At 55.7% G+C, this 16,624-nt stretch overlaps 1 protein-coding gene across 1 annotated transcript in view; it reads right to left on the minus strand.

Moving 5' to 3' along the window:
• The window catches only part of DNAH17 (dynein axonemal heavy chain 17), a 116,651-nt gene that overhangs the window by 29,465 nt on the left and 70,562 nt on the right, over positions 1-16,624 (minus strand). Inside the window, exons 49-58 of the mRNA XM_060291146.1 lie at positions 15,014-15,116; positions 14,165-14,312; positions 13,701-13,753; positions 12,446-12,607; positions 11,830-11,994; positions 11,538-11,729; positions 6,077-6,343; positions 5,208-5,369; positions 2,854-3,087; positions 1,517-1,681 (exon numbers count right to left, since the gene is read on the minus strand). Coding sequence (XP_060147129.1) covers positions 1,517-1,681; positions 2,854-3,087; positions 5,208-5,369; positions 6,077-6,343; positions 11,538-11,729; positions 11,830-11,994; positions 12,446-12,607; positions 13,701-13,753; positions 14,165-14,312; positions 15,014-15,116 — 1,651 coding nt within the window. The remainder of the gene's footprint in view (positions 1-1,516; positions 1,682-2,853; positions 3,088-5,207; positions 5,370-6,076; positions 6,344-11,537; positions 11,730-11,829; positions 11,995-12,445; positions 12,608-13,700; positions 13,754-14,164; positions 14,313-15,013; positions 15,117-16,624) is intronic.

Consider the following 16,624-nt stretch of genomic DNA (forward strand, 5'->3'; position numbering starts at 1 on the left):
AAGGAGGGGTGAGGGGGGGTGACGAGGGGAGTTGCCCTTCGCTCTCGCTTGCTGGGTCACCGTGTGAAGCCCGCCTTTCCCCGCCCTGCCTCCTTTGCCCCGAAACACTCAGGTTAGAAGGAGCTGGGTGTCAGCTGACCTGGGATTCAGGGAGGGGAACTGGTCCTTCTCTTGGCTCCAGCTTCCAGGACCAGAGGGGAAACCTGGGGCCACACAGGCCACTCCCTGGCTTTGAGGCCTTATTTCTTGGTGCCACTGTCATCCCTCCAGGATGGACCATTTCAGAGGTACAGCCCATCCTCCCCTTAAAGTGAGAACATCTTCATTCACGCATGCACGCCTTCATTCATTCATGCACGCATTCACTCTTTGGCTCGGGAAGAACCCCTCTGAGCCTTCAGGCACCAGGCAGAGACCAGGAGAAGCTTGGTACCCATCAGTCAGGAGTAGCACCTGCGTGACAACAGAGATGAAGAAGCCAGTCGGGGCTGGGAGCTTTTGCTGGGCAAGGAGGAAGGACGACAGAAAGAAGAGGGTCTCTTTGCAGAACACCTCCTGGAGAATCCCATTCCATACCTTACTTTAGGGACATGCGGGACACAACTCAGGGAACAGGGCATGGAAGGCACTGACTTGGCCGGTGGTGCTGGGAAGCTCCAGGCTTCCCTGGAGCATGTTGGGCCATTTCTGGATCAGGGGTTGGAGAGGGGTGGGCACCCAGATGTTAACAGCTGCATGTCTCAGACGGCAGGTCCCTGAGTTCAGGGTGCAGGTGTGGGTCCTGGCTTGGATCCTGACTATGTCACTTGCTAATTTTGAGACCTCAGGCACATTGCCAACCATCCTAACAGGGCTGTGGTCATGCAGGTTACAATGAGGGATGGAGCAGAGCTCCTGGCTACCCCACCCGGCCCGGGACCCTCCGCGCTCCAGCACTGGTGGGAAGGGCAGGGCTCAGGTCCCCCTCCTGTTGGCCTTGGAAGGAGGCTGTCTCAGGCAAAGAAATGACTTGCTGCTGTCCTCCCTCTCAAGAGACAGCAGACAATTACTGGGACTCTTAATTTAGACACTCACGCAGGTGCATGACTAATGACAAAAAAGGCATGCAGGAGAAGGCGATGAGAAATCAACCCAAGCCATGAACCTTCGGCGTGGAGCCCACCAGGGCCAGTGGCACTGGAACATCTCGGGGCTCCAGGTGCAGCAAGTCTGAGGACCAGGGCTCCGAGGAAGGCTTCTCAAGCCTTAACGTGCTCACAGGCCACTGGCATCTCACTGAGATGCAGACCTGATTCAGCAGAGCTGGGGCCTGGGAACCCGCATGTCTTACCAGCTCAGGAGATGCCACCGCTGGGGCTTGGGAGGGCAGCCCTCTGCTGAGCTGGGGGCCCTGCGCTTGGGAGAGAAGCCCTCCCTGCGGGGTTCCTGCTGGTTTGCCCGGGCCCGTAGGAGATACTGGCTACCAGGGGAAGGGGCCCAGCAGGGCAGAGCCGTGTGCCGCTGACCGTCTGCCCACCTTGTTGATGACTTCCACCTTGACTTCTTCCTCATCAGCAATGGCTTTCTCTTTGCTGACCTTCTCTGTTTCCACACCCACCACGTGGATCAGCTTGTCCGCTTTCTCGTTTTTCTGCTTGAGCTCAGCCTCCTGAACCGCCAGCTTGGCTTTTAAATCGTCCACCTAGAGGAGGAGGGAAGGGAGGCGGGCAGGCTGGGGCCCCGGCCACCGCACGCTGCCCCCTACTCGGCCGGGCTGTCCCGGCCCGGGACGGTACGGGCTGGTGGCCATGTGAGCCGCGGGGCCCGAGCAGAACAGCATGCCTGCCGGTTGCTTACCACTCCCTGTGACGCATTTCTAAGTGCTTTTTCAGCTTCTCCAAGGTAAGTATTTACTGAGCACCGACTGTGTACACAGGGTCGCAAGTATAAGACCCATTCCTGTCGTTCAAGGAGGTGGCAGTCAAGGTGGCCGGATAAAAACAATGTCGGCAGAGGCAGGGTGCTGAGGGGTTCTGGGGAGGCTGGTGGGGCTGTGAGAGCCTGGAGCCGGGGATGAAAAGCTCCCTCGGGCACTCGGGTGAGGCCCTAGGCAGCCAGGCGGAGGGAGTTCTGGGAAGTGGTAAGTGACGGGCTGAGACACCCTTCCCCATCTGGATGACTTCTAGCACGAGGAGGCCACCACTCCATCGCTGTAACCGCCCTCTCCTGGGTGCATTTCCTGTGTCCCAGGACCACTCCCAGAAGGTACATTTGGGGAAAAACGCCTGCTGAGCCGGGCTTCTCCCTTGTTCCTATCCAGGGAGGGAGTAGGCTGCTTCGTGGCTCCGGCAAGCTCTGTCCAAGGAATGGACAGCCGCAGCACCGGGTTCCCCTCTCCACCCCCACGGGGTGGCCTTGGCTCTGTGCAGCAGCCTGTGTCAGGGGCCACCCTCCACCTGTGCTTCTGCAGCTCCAAGGCCTGCGGCAGCTGTTTACCAGGCTCCTGCGGAGACGCCAACGGTGGGCAGTAAAGAGGGAGCCGGGGCTACACCACGGAGGATATTTAAAACCAGGCAGAAAACTTAAAAATTAACACGGTGTGAAAGTACGGCAGATGCGCTTCCATCTGGGCACCACAGTGTGAACGGGGCTCCGGGATGGACCCGCCTCCACGGGCTGCACTTGCCTGCATGAGCAAACCCCCCCAGACGCGGGACCCCCGGGAAGCACCCGACGTAACATCAGCACCCGGAAGGCGTTTGGGATCCACCGTCTAGGTTAAAACCCGTATACTTGCTGTGGTTTGCCCTTACTTTGTGTCACATGCCTGGGGGAAGGTTCTGGAAGCACATCCCGAGGCCCCAGCTCTCCTACCTGAGAGGCTGTGCTCTGCAGCTTCATCAGCCCGTTCTCCAGCCTCTCGATTTTGGCGACCAGCTCCATCCTCTTCTTGGCCAGTAGGTTCTGGTACAGTTTGATCTGCTCCAGGAAGGTTTTGGGCGTGGTATAGTTGTAGCGCCTCTCGGTGGCGAGGTACACCTTGGACATCTCTTTGACGGTCGTGTGCACGTAGGACATGAAGAGGCTGATGGAGGCCTTAACTTCCGGCTACAAAGACAAGACAGAACCATTCATTCCCCGGTGCCCTGATGGAAGAGGAGGCTGCTGGCCACCGTGGACCACAAGGTGGGTTCCCTTCCTCGCCGAGGACCCTGGATGAGTGGTACCCCCTCTGTCAACCTTGGTGGTTCAGCTGTCAAATGAGGCTCAAGACAGCAAGGTCTGCAGGGCTCTCACGGGCGACGGTGGCATTGCACCGCCAAGGGGCCCGGTCAGAGCCAAGGTTATCACTATTCTCTCTCTGACTCACACACTTGCATATACAACATGCTTGATTAACCAGGTAATTTCTGCAAGCATTTATCGGACATTTCCTGTTCCAGGCCCTGGGGTTTTAGTAACTCCTTTCCCAGCCCTTTCTGGCCCGCGTCCACGCCAGGGTCACGGCCCCACCACCTGGGCCTGCCCCACCTGCCCGAAGACAGGCACTAGGAGCTTTGCCCCAGGAATTAATTGTTCAAGGGACATTAACTGTAATTCAGGTTAATTTGGGAATGTGTTCATCCAACACACGCTTCTTCGGCATCTACTCTGCAGCCCTCGCTGGTGCCAGCAGTGGGGCCATTCGCCGGTCCCAGGAGGCCCCCGCCCCTACAGGCACTCGGGGTGTGGAGGACACATGACGGCGGCATTTCTGGGAAAGGCTCAGCCTGCAACTGAACGCTCTGACAGTGATAAGCGGGGGGCTTTATCCATCTTTAAAAACTAGGGAAGAGGTTAATTTCAGGCTTATTTTATTCCACTTAATAACTGAATATGCAATCAAAATAAATCAGACACGATAACCACGTGGGATTTATTCTGGGCCTGCGCATCACTTGCATCAGCTGGGTCACAGGCTAATGCCCATTTCTAGGCCGGCAATGAGCACAAACGGTGAATGCGGGCACCGTCTTTCAATAAAAGAAAGACACTGTAGGGACTTCCTTGGTGGACCAGTGGTAAAGAATCCGCCTTCCAATGCAGGGGACGTGGGTTCGATCCCCGGTCAGGAAACTAGGATCCCACATGCCACGGGGCAACTAAGCCCACAGGCAACGACTGAGCTCGTGTGCCTCAACTAGCGAACCTGCATGCCGCAAACTACAGAGCCCATGCGCTCTGGAACCCGTGGGCCACAACTAGAGAGAGAAAACCCGCATGCCACAACTAGAGAGAAGCCCGTGCACCACACTGAAGAGAAGCCTGTGGGCCACAAAGATCCTGCGTGCTGCAACTAACACACGGCCCAGACAAAAAATAAATAAATAAATAAATAAATAAAATGTTAAAAAAAAGAGCCTTTAAAAAGAAATGAAAGATGCTGTAAAGAAAAAGAAAAAAAAAAAAGAGGAAAAAAAAAAAGAAGGCTTACATCACCCTGTCTTACTTGTCATGCCCTATAAAAGGCAGGTCAGGGCTTCCCTGGTGGCGCAGTGGTTGAGAGTCCTCCTGCCGATGCAGGGGACACAGGTTCGTGCCCCGGTGCGGGAAGATCCCACATGCCGCGGAGCGGCTGGGCCCGTGAGCCCAGGCCGCTGAGCCTGTGCGTCTGGAGCCTATGTTCCGCAACGGGAGAGGCTACAACAGTGAGAGGCCCGCATACCGCCCCCCCTCCAAAAAAAGGTAGGTCAAAGGTGAGGCAGCAGCCCTGGGCAGAGCCCTGGGGGCAGAGCCATGTTGGAGCCCAAGGCAAGAGGAAAAAGTGTGCGCCCGCATACACTTATCAAAGTAAATACGGGCTCTGCAGTCGGCTCCAATCAGGGACTATGTTCAAAGCCCGAGCTGCTCAATCTGTTCGCACGTAGGATCCCCCGGAACCAGCCCTGTGGGCCCGTGGCCGCGTGAGGCCCGGAACCCCCAGCTGATTGAAACGACCATTTCCCTGGCACAGTAAGTCGGGGCCAGAAAACCAACAAATGGCAGCCTGTCTTTGTTTACGGTTTTGACACTTTTGAGCATTTCAGCATTAATGTTGATTTTTAAAATACTGCATTAAAACATCACTGATCTTGATTAAGTTTTTGGTGCCCCCTTAAGTTTTGCACCCAAGGCGAGTGCCTCAGCTGCCTCACCCTATCCCGGTCCGACGGGAACCCTCCCTCCCGGCTCTGTGCCCCGTGACTCACCTGAATCCCCTCGGTGTCCTCAAGGAAGTGAGTGCTGACGGACACCAGGGCGTCCTCTGGCCACTCATGGAACCAGTCGATGGCTGTGCAGTTGACCACGGCAGGGAATTTTCTTGCTCGTACACGCAGGACGGAGCCCACGGGGGAGAAACACAGGATTACCTAGAAGTGGACACAGTTGCTGCTGGTTGGGGGACGGCGGTGCTGGGGCCAAATCGCGCTGCTTTTGCCCCTTTAGAAGGAAAAGCTCTCTGCGTGGTGTCCGTCTCCAAGTGCGGGGGTGGGGAGAACACGCCCAGGTCTGGGCTGGCAGTGTGGCCATCGCATCACGATGTGAGGGTGAAGGGGAGCCCCGAGCCCTCCTGGGGTGGCCCCACAAAGGGGAAAGGAGGGCTGGGTGCAGGAGGGAGTAGGGTGTGGGCAACCACACTGGGTAGGTGAGGTCCCAGAACAGGGAGGGCTATGGTCCTTTAGCAGGTCTGGTCCTTGGGGGCCGGGAGGAACGAAAGCAGGGCCACCTGGCCAGGGGCAGCTGTCCTACTGGTCACGGACGAGGAGGGAGAGAAGGACCCAAAGTGCTCTCGGTCTAACTTGGGTAGCTCAGCCAGCTTCCCCAAGGGGGAATGTTGAAGGTCAAGGTGAACTAATCTATTTAAACGTGCTCTATTGCGGGGCGGGGGCGCATATAGAAATCACTTCTTTCGGCCACAAGGCACTTCTAACAGCCCACCTCCATCAGGCAGCCCACCATACTCTCCTAACAGTTTTCCATTTCCTGTGCGGGAACAGCCCCTAACTCCTCCCCGAGTGAAGAACCAGCCCTTAGAAGGTCCCCGGGACCCCCCGCCCCCAAGCCCGGGACCCCCTACCTTCAGGTGCCTGCGCACTTTCTCAATGAAGAATTTCCAGCACGCCTCCCGGGTGTCCGTCAGGCCCAGGGACTTCACTTGCGGCCGCATGGAGGAGATGATGTTCTCCACCTCGTCGTCCATAAACAGCCCCGGGATCTCCCCCGAGGCCAGCAGGTCATTGATCAGCACCAGAAACTGCTCCTCGGCCACCTGGGAGTCCGTCATCAGGAACACCGAGGGAACGTTCTTCACGGCCGACTTGATGTACTGGGCGCTGAGGTCGAGCTGGACCCGAGGAGGACACCCTCAGAGGTCTTGCCAAGAAGATGCTCGTGTAGAAGCATCTTCCACCACCACCCAGACGGGGGCACCCGGAGATCAGCTCCGTAAGAAATGGGCAGGGTCTGTAGATGGAGACCCAGGGCCTTCCGTGGAGGACACCCAGGCTTGTGGCGGCTCTACTCGCCACAGCTCCAAAGTGGAAACAACCCAGGCGTCCCTCGACGGATGGATGGATAAACACGATGGGGTCCATTCACACAGTGGGATATTATTCTGCCTTAAGAAGGAAGGAAATTCTGACCATGCTACAACACAGAGGAACCTAGAAGACATTATGCTGAGTGACGTCGGCCAGTCACAAAAGGACCAATAGGATTTGTCCTCACATGAGTAGGATTCCACTCATACGAGGTCCCCGGCAGAGTCGGATTCATGGAGACAGAAAGTAGGACGCTGGGTGCCAGGGGCTGTGGGGAGCGGGCAGGGGGAGTTAGTGTTTCATGGGGACAGAGTTTCTGTTGGGGAAGATGAGAAAGTTCTGGAGATGGACGGTGGGGTGGTGGCACCACTATGTGAACGTATTAATGCCATTGAATGGTGTGGTTAAAATGGTAAATTCTGCGTTGTGTATGCTTTACCGTATAAAAAGGAATAAAAAGCTTAAATGAAGACCCTGGAAGAGGCCCCGAATGAGTACACCACGGGCTGGGAGGGGGAGGCTGGAAAGTATTGCCTCTGCTCATCGTAACTCCTATCACATTACTGGTAGGTTTTAAAGAAATAATTGACAAAACAATTGCATGGTAATTCTGGATGAATAAATGAAGGAGAATAGTAAAAAAAAAAAAAAAAAAAAGCATGTTACAGAGCAGTATGAATAGCTTGCTATGTTTGAAAAGTGCCAACTTACACGTATAACTTGTAAATATATATTAAAACGTCAGTGTCATCCAAGTATGAATGTGAATTTTCAGGGGTTTGGTGATTTGCTTTTCTTTACCGTCTAATTTTTAAATAAGACCTGAGAGCTTCTGTAATTATTTTAAAGGCTTTAAAATGTCCATTGTAGGCATCCCGAGTAGCTCTCTTCTGCCCTTTGGAAGCAGCACACCTCCCTGACATCTGTTCAGAGAGAAACATCACCAGGGTCCCTCAGCTGGAGCTGACAGGGGTATAACTGGGGTCACAAGGCAAGCTCCAAATTCCAGGGTTTTTGGACAAGCTTAAAAAACAAATCAAAGGGAAGCCCTGAGCCTGGGAGAGCAGAGGCCTCAGGTGGGATATGAGCCCCGGTCACGCCCTCGGGTGTGGCCTCCAAGGCAGGTCCTACTTGGAGAGGCGGCGGGGGGCCTTGGTGTTGAGACACATCACTCTTCCCATTTCACAGTCCATCATGGATGTGGGCTGGGAGCCGACAACGCCGGAATCAGCCGTAGGTACCTAAACGCGGGAGCTTCATTGCGCGTGAGCCCGGTGGTCGTCCTGGGGGAGGCGAGTGTGGCGACTGCACAACAGAGGGCAACTCCTGGCTGGTGCGGGCTCAACCTGCACCGCTGTCATGCTGACCCCTGAGTGTTCCTCCCTCCTGTGGTTTGGGAATGAACGAATTTGGGAGGGGCCTCGAAGTTCCACCAAGTTCAGCTTTTGAATCCGGTTCGACTGGCTGAGGCAAGGGATCTGCTTGGAGCGAGGGAAGCTAGTTGCTGCAGGGACCCAGGTCAGAGCGGAATGTTCTGGAAAGACCGATGGTCCCTAAAGGCCGAGGGCCGGCGTGGTGGCCCCAGGCCTACAGCACCTCTCTTCCCCCATCCCGCTTGCTCGTCTCCGGGAGAATCGGGGTTTGCCGCGCCCTCTGGCCGCTGCCCTTTCTCTGGCTCCCGCTTCCAGGCTCTCTCCTGGGGCCCCCAGGGGAACCTGCTCCGGCCGAGACCTCAGGGCCTCTCCTCGGCCCCAGCCCACTGTCCTGCCTGGAGCCTCTGAGGCCTCGACTGTCGTGAAGCTCGGCCCTCTCTGGCCTTCCTGCCGTGGCGCTTGCTCTGTCCCTGCTGACCGCTGCTCTGGCCCGTGGTCCTCGTCCTGCCTGCCCCGGGATCCCGTCCCCCTCAGCCTCTGCACCTCTCTGGCATGGACTCCGCCACCCCCACGCGCTCAGGCTGAGGGGCCGAGATCTCCACCTGCCGCCCTCTCCTGCACGTCCCAGCCCCACAGGTCCCAGCGCGCCTTGGCCATCTCCTGCCGAGTGTCCCCTCAGTTCCCCCGACGCCCACGCACACGAGGCTGCACACTATCTTGGTTTCTTCTGGCACTGGAGTCTTGGCCGTCCTCGCCACCCCTCCCAGTCCCCCTCTGTCCTCAGTTCCTGTCTGCTTGAGGGAGACTTCGTGTCAGTAATTGCTCCAGCTGCCAACGTCATGGTCAGCCCCACAAGCTCAGCTCCGAGGGTCCCCTCCTCACTCACCATCGAGGAGGAGGGAGCGGGTCCGGACAGCGGCATCTGAGGATGTTAAAGACCACCTGCGTCTGGGTGCATCTCGGGACTGGCGGTAACAGAGCAGGGCGCACACTCCCCTCTCTGGCCGGGGCACACTTCCGGGGCCCCTCGCGGCCGTCGTCATTGCCGGCAGAGACGAAGGAACAAGGAGCCCAGGTTGGGGGTGAGTCTCAGGGAAGAGGGTCGAAGAGGTGTGGCCAGGGGCGCTCTCCTCCTTCTGCCTTGCCGGCTGCAGGAAGGCAAGCACTCGCCCCGCCTGCCCCTCTCCGGTCAACATTTGCTGAAGGTCGAGGGGGCCGCCCGAGCTGCTGGGACGTGGGCCTGGCCCCTCACTCAGCTTAAAGCGTTTCTCCAGAGGGTCTGGTCCAGCTCTCTGGGCTACCACTCGGGCCTCGGGGAGAGGGCTCACAGAAGTCAAAAGCACGCCGCTGCCTGGCCTGGGGACTGCACGGGGGGTGGGGCCTGGGGACCCAGCAGGTGGGAGTCCAGCTAAGGTCCCACTCCTCCCGTCAGTGCAGGGCACTCGCCCACGACGAGGGTCTCGCTCCATCTTTCCCTCCTCCCTTCCTGTTGCATTGTCTGGTTCCAGCCTTTGTGGGGTCACCGGGGCTCCTGTGGTACCCCTCTACCCGTCACCCCTGAGCGATCTCTGCTGTCTTCAAGCCATCCTCCACTCTGTCCCAGAACACCTCAGATCTTGCCCCTCCTCTGCACACATGACCTTGACAGTATCTTGTTTTCTTGGGACCAAGTCCAGGGTTTTCCATGAGGCACTCGATGGCCCTTGGGTTTGGATCCTGACCCTTTTCCCGCCGCGTCTCCAAACTCCAGTGGGTGCCCGTGGCTTATGGTACGACTTTATAATAATGTTACATCATCATGAACGCATCTGTTACGCTAATAACATACACATTGTTAAATTCTTACTGTGACGCTCTCATTAGAACAATAATAATGCATCTTATAACTGTTCAGGAGTCTGCTTCCCCTAATATGACGCAAGGTCCAATGCAAGGTCCTATAGCCCTGTTTACGGCTGCCCTTACTTCCGAATCCACAGAAGCTACTTAATAAATAATATAATAATATATATTATAATATATATAATATATATATTATATAATATATATTTTATATAAAATATATATTTAATATTATATAAATATATATATTTATAATATATATATTTATATAATATTATATTATATAAATATAATATATATTATATATATAATATATATATTTATATAAATATATATATTTTATATAATATAAAAATATAATAATAAGCACTTAACAAATGATAACCAATGAGGAGTACAGACCCAGTTCGTCGCGGGCGCAGGAGCAATGAATTGTGACGAAACAGGTCACAGAGCTGCTGTAGCCAATGCCAGGGGATAAAACAACATCTGCCACAGGTGGCCCCAAGGTGAGGCCAACAAAATCCTCACAAGCACAGGGCAAAGAGTATGATGCAATCAGGAAAATAAAGCAGTACAATTAAGCTAACAGACTAGAGACTTTTCCAGTGGAGACAACTCAGTACAACCGCGCAGCTCCAGAGGCGAGGATTCTAACCACCCCGAGCGCACGCGGGGAGTCGGTGCAAACCCACTCGCGCGGCTTAGCTGAGCACCGCTAAGACCCACGACACGCCGGCTCAGTTCAGGAGGTGGTGTCTGGCAGAACCTACATTAGGGAGACCTCTCCCTTAAGGCTGGGATTTTAAAAACACAGCCAGCTGGCCGGTCCTTTGATAGGAAGCGTAGAACGCACCGGGGGCAATGACACCAGCGGGCTAGTCCTCTGATAGGAAGTGTAGAACGCACCGGGGGCAATGCCAAGCTGGAGGCCGCTGGCCCTGGCACAGCCTGCTCAGCATCGTCGCGAGAGCAGGGCTGAGAACTAGCTCACCGTCCCCATCGTCCTTCCTGGGGCCTCTGCCCGCAGACCACCCCCGTCCTGCTGAGGTCCCAGGGTGCCAGGCTCCGGCAGGGGTCCAGGCCACCCCCCTAAGGCCACCTGGCCAGCAGCTGCCTCGGAGCCGTGAGCGGAGGGGAGGGTCCCCTGGGTCTGGCACTGTCCTGGCCCACAGAGGCAGCCTCGACACCAAGGCAAAGAGGGACGAGCCGTGTGACGCGGTCCAGTCAATTTCAGCTCTAATCCGAGACACAACGATGGTAAGCTCTAGACTGATCGTGTTTGACTAGCACACAGGTCCCCGAGAGAGCAAATTTTCGGGAAAAAGGAATCAATAAAAAGCCTCGGCGGCACGTCTTGGGGATGGGAGACCTGAATCAAGCTTATATTTATTTGATTAATTCAAAAAAGCAGGCCCCCAGAACCCTGAGGATGTAGTGAGACAGCTAGTGAGCACCGGTTCTCGATTATTTAATCTGGAAAACTGGGAAAGATGCAGCACGGTTGGATGACCAGAGACGAGAACCAAATCTCTTTGCCGCTATTATCTGGGGTGACTCTCTACTGGCTCTAATCTACCGGAAACCCACACTTCCTTTTACCTTCGTCACATGGCCGTGGGCACCGGCCGAATGTGTCCCTGGCCTTTACCGTCTAAGATAATCACCCTGCTGGTGACCTTCCCACTCTCTGCGCTGGATGCTTCGTCTGGGGAACGGGAGTGGGGAGACTCTTCTCCGCTCCCCCTCCCGAAGGGCGGCTTACTGAGAGGCGACATCTCACCTTGAGGTCTGGGATCCCGTAGCCCTTCTTGAGGGTGATCTGGAACACGTCCAGCGCGCTGATGTACGCGGCCAGGCGGGAGAGGCTCTGCTTGCCGCTGCCGCCCACCCCGACCAGCAGGGCGTTGCCCCGTGGGGACTCCAGGATACGGCTGATCCTGCAGATGTGGGCCACCGCGTCCTCAAACAGCACCTGAAGAGACCGGGCCAGAGAGACCCCGGGCGTCTCACCGCGCAGACACGCCTCCCTCGTCCCTCCCCAGCCCGCTGCTGCCTGCTCGAGCCCCGCTCACCAGGTTCATGACCGCGTTGATCTCGTTGTAACTGTCCAGAGCTTCCACCAGGAGCTTGCTCAGGGGAGCCACGTCAGTCACCGGCAGGTACTTGGGATCGCCGATCCCGTGAGCAAAGTGGCAGTAGATATTGGGTTTGGCGAATAAGAGCTCGTCAGCAAGATCCTAGACGTCAGAGACAAGATGCTTCTGTTGTCGCTGCCTCGGGCACACAGATCACGAACAGCAGCCCGAGCACCTTGCCCGGCGGCCTCAGAATATCAGGCCACGTCTGCAGGGGCCCCCGCAAACCACTGGGCAAAATCCCCTGGCCCCTGCCACATCGGGAATGAACGGAGAGTCCAGAAAAATGACTCTACCACGAAAACCCCGGACACATCAGCGGAGCACATCGACCCCAGCAGAGCTGTCTGTGCCCAGCGGCTAGAGGGAGGTCTTCACTCCTCCTCGCTCGGGCCACACCCACGTGGCAGAGTCACCTCGTGGGACCCAACGTGGTCCTTCCCATCCCCAGCCCAGGGCCCTTGCAGGGGGGCGGGGATTGTCACGGGGTCCCGACACCCTGCCCCTCGGAGCCTCCCTGGGCTTGGCAGGGGGACGTGGTGGCCTGACGTACGTCGAAGAACTTCTTGGTGGAAGCGATGGTGACTCTGCGCAGCGCCTCCTGGTCCTTCTCATCCACCATCTTGTCGCCGTACACACGTTCGGCTTCGTGCAGCCAGAGGCGGACGAGGTCCAGTGGGATTTTCAGGGTCTCTGCGGTGGAGAACAGGAGCCCCTGCCCCAGACGCGGGGCGGTCGGCCTCCTTAGCCGTGTCCGGGAGGCAAGCCGAGCGCCGCGTGTGGATCAAACGAGAAAGTGGCCGCTTCCCCAGGGGATGACCCTTTAGGCTGTGGTACAGCGGCCACCAGAGGTCCAGGAAGCCACGGACTGCCAAGGCCGCGCAAGTCCTGGAGGCTGGAGGGTGTGTCTGTGGCCTGAGAGACGTGGGGGGATTCTCCTCACGAGACAGGGTTAAGGGCTGCCCCCTCTAAGGGGGTGGACAGTGGAGAAAGGGACAAGGGGGCTGATCAGGCCATGGAGTGGCCGGCGAGCTTGGGCCGTGCAGCGAGCCTGGCAGGCCCAGGCCTGGCTTGGCCGTTCACTAACCAAGGGACCTGGCAAGTTCAACAGGTGCTTTTCTTCCAGGCCCTTGTTCTGGGCTCTGGGAACACAGTGATGATGGGACTGACCCTGCCTTCATGGAGTTTGCCTTCTAGTGGGGAGATGTAACCAGACAAAATCACAAGGTAATTACACATTGTGACGTGTGCTATGAATGACATAAACAGGGACAGTGAGACAGTGTGTGGGGATGAGGAGGGGCCTCTTGAGGGCACGACATTTGAGCTGACACTCGAAGTGGAGGGAGCCTTAGACTTCCCACCTGTAAAATGGGGATATACGAGCATTACATGTTGTTTGGAGGAGAAAATGGGGATATAAGTGGCCAAACCCATTGGCTAGCTCAGTCAATACGTAAGAGGAAACATCATCACCACCATCAAGACTACAACCATCACCACCACCATCACCATCGTCATCACCATCATCACCATCACTACCATTATCGTCATCACCATCATTATTGCCATCATCACTATCACCATTATTATCACCATGGTCACCATCATCACCATCATTATTATCACCATGGTCACCATCATCACATCATTATCACTATCACCACGGTCACCATCATCATCAACATCATCACTGTAATCAGTCCATAGATCACTTTGCTTTCTCTCCTGAGAGCAGCAGAGGAGGAGAGCATCTGTGGGTCAGGCCTTGGCCATAACGTGACATGACACAGCGCTAAAAGCAGTACCTGGAAAATATTGGAGAGGTCCCTGAGGTTGAAGACATAATGAAACTTAACGGCTGTGGGAAGAAACGTTGATGTCACTTTCTGGTGCAGGGCTGTTACAGGAAAAAGACACATCGATTCTTGCACACTCTTAATGGCCTCGGGAAGTGCAAAGCTTAAGCTACCGTTTCTGAAGCAAATGGACTATGCGATGGTGACAATTTAAGTAAGAACTCTACAGAGCTGAGGAGGGAGGAAGTTCGCTACGCTACTGACGTGTAAATTGTTTCTGTGTACTGAATTTCCTATCCTCTGCCTCCCCCTCAAGAAACTGGATTTCACAATACCTCAACAGCATCGTTAAAAAAAATATTAACTTGGAAGTCTAAACAAAATATTTACCAGGGGCAAGTATGAAGCCTCCGTCAGCCCCAGAAAGCAGCGAGTCTCGCCGACGGGAGAGGGGGCGAGGCAGGTCAGCTTACCCAGGGCGGAGGCCACCAGGTGGTTGCTCATCTTCTGGACTACCATGGGGACCGACTGATAGGCCAGGTGCTGGGCCAGGATGGTGCTGTAGATGCTCATGAGGGCCTCCTGGCCCGGGAAGCTCACGGCAAACACACAGAAGTGGCGCTGCCCGGAACAACCAGAGACCCTCGTCAGGCTGCGCGTAGGGACCAGCTTGGGGCGGGGCCCCCTTCCTGGGGAGCAGACTCTGTCCTCATCGCCTAATGTCTCGTGGGCATGGTCAGAATGGACAGGTTCTCTCCTCATGCCATGTGTGTGGTAAAGCCCCCTTAAATACTGATTACATCTCAAACAGCCAAATTCGTGTCATGCTCTCCAGAAAAAACTTGGAGGAGGCCAAAGAGTGCCTCAGAGCGCAGCCTGGATTTAAATTCCAGGTCTCCATCTGCTTCGGTCATTCAGAGGTGAGGTCCTGCCTGGGTGGCATTGCAGATAGAGTACAGGATTTCCTGTTAAATCTGAATTTCACATAGGAAATTTTTTTTTTTTAGTACAAATATGTCTCAAACATCATATGGGGCGTGCTTTTCTGTTTATCTGAAACTCAGATTTGAGCAGGCATCTGTATTTTTATTTGCTAAGTCTGGCAGCCCTATGGGCTCACAGGGAGAGCTGACTAGCCTCTCAACACCCCCCTCCTTCCCCCACCCACTGGGAATGTCCTGACATCTTCTGAAAGGCTGGGGCGTTCTCCAGGGAATGCCAGCCCACAGCCCCACGATCCCAAATCAATGCTTTCCTTCTCATTTGCCAAAGCGAGCCTTGGGCTCCTGCAGCTGACCGAGATGAGTCCAGGCTCTGCCTACCTGAAGCCTGGGGTCGATGGTGAAGGATCCAGCAGTGGGGTTCATGCACGCCACGTACTGGCAGTTATGGACGTCCTTCAGTGTCAGCTTCTGTCGGTCATACCTGCGCGGGCAAGGCCAGCATAACGTCCTGCTGCCGGAGCCACCCCCCGGCTCCCCACCCACCCCAGTACTGCCCTGCATATGGTTAAAAAAAAAAAACACCTCAAAATAACAATTACATGTGAAATGGCCAATTGTACTTCATGCTCTTAAGAGAAATTTTGAAACAGGAGGCAACAGAGTGGCTCCGTGTTCAGGTCTGGGTTTATGTTCCAGCTCCTCCATTCAGTGGCCTCGTGACTCTGGGGAGGCTGGCTAACCCCGCCGTGCCTCAGTGTTCTTGTCTGTGCAGTGGGTCATGATGAGGACGAATGGAGCTAATGCATGAAAATAAACTCAGAAGGGCCCCTGAAATAGAGCGAGGGTTCCACAGATGTTTACCACCCCCCCCATTATCACTCTAATTATCCAGGATGATGATGGTGACGACGATCAAGTAAGCTGAGGAGCTTCCTCGGTGCCAGGGCACTGCTAACACTTCCAGGGGCTCACACGAGGTCAAAGGCTATAAAGAGCTTGTGTGTCTTTCACGTGCCTTTTACCTTTTGGCTTTTCCCCCCATTGTTTTTTGTTTTCTGTTGGGAGTTGGCGCCGGCCCTTGTCCATCTGTGGGGATTCCTTGTATGCCCCATGTGTTAATCCACTGCCAGTGTCAGGCACTGCAAGTAATTTCTCCCGTTAATCCCATACTGTGCTGGGCCATGGTGTCTCTGGGTGAACAGCGTTACTCAGTTTTCAGGGAGGTCAAAGTCACCATTCTTCGGCCTCCTGGCCTATGCTTTTGAAACCTAGGTCTGAGAAGTCCTTCGCACTCCCCACCTTTCCCCGGGTCACACTTTCTTCCACCAACGTGGCAGTTTCTCCTTTGGCTTGTGGGTCTGCCCTCCACGCGGGGCCCGCCTGATCCGTGTGGGAGGGGGTGGTCTGTGTTGCCGTCTCTTCTGCCCTTGCTGACAGAGCCTCTGAACGGTCCAGCCTTCCCTGTTGCTTGTGGGGCCCCTTTATCTGAAATTCTAGAGGGATCTTCCAAATCTGACTATGCCTCCCCCTCCTAGAGAGATGCTTCAGGACAAACTCAAGGGCAGCTGTGGACCCAGGGCTGAAGTTTCACAGCCCTTAGGGCCCTCTTAAAGAAGAGCGCAACACATCTTAGTTCTGTCAATTTTGCAAGGATGCACGACCTGGTGAGCCCATTTCGAGAGCATGCAACCAGGGCTCGGGAGAGTGAGGGGCCACCCCTGGGTCCCCCAGCAGATCCTCCCGAGGGGGTGCGGGCAGCCCTCACGTATCCCTCCTGCTTTGTCCTCGGCGTCCTGCCCTGTCCCTCCCCAGACCTGTCCTGGGCCCTGGCCGTCCCACACCACTTTCACGTCCTCACAGATGTCGAGCTCTCGCAGGGCTGCACTTCAAGTGTGCCCCGCCCCGGCCCAGCTCTGTCACCTCCCCAGGGAGCCATCCCTAACACCCTGTTCCCACATCACAGCCCACAGCCCCCATGGCTTCACTGCT

Source organism: Globicephala melas, chromosome 20 (assembly GCF_963455315.2).
Source record: "Globicephala melas chromosome 20, mGloMel1.2, whole genome shotgun sequence".
NCBI lineage: Eukaryota > Metazoa > Chordata > Mammalia > Artiodactyla > Delphinidae > Globicephala > Globicephala melas.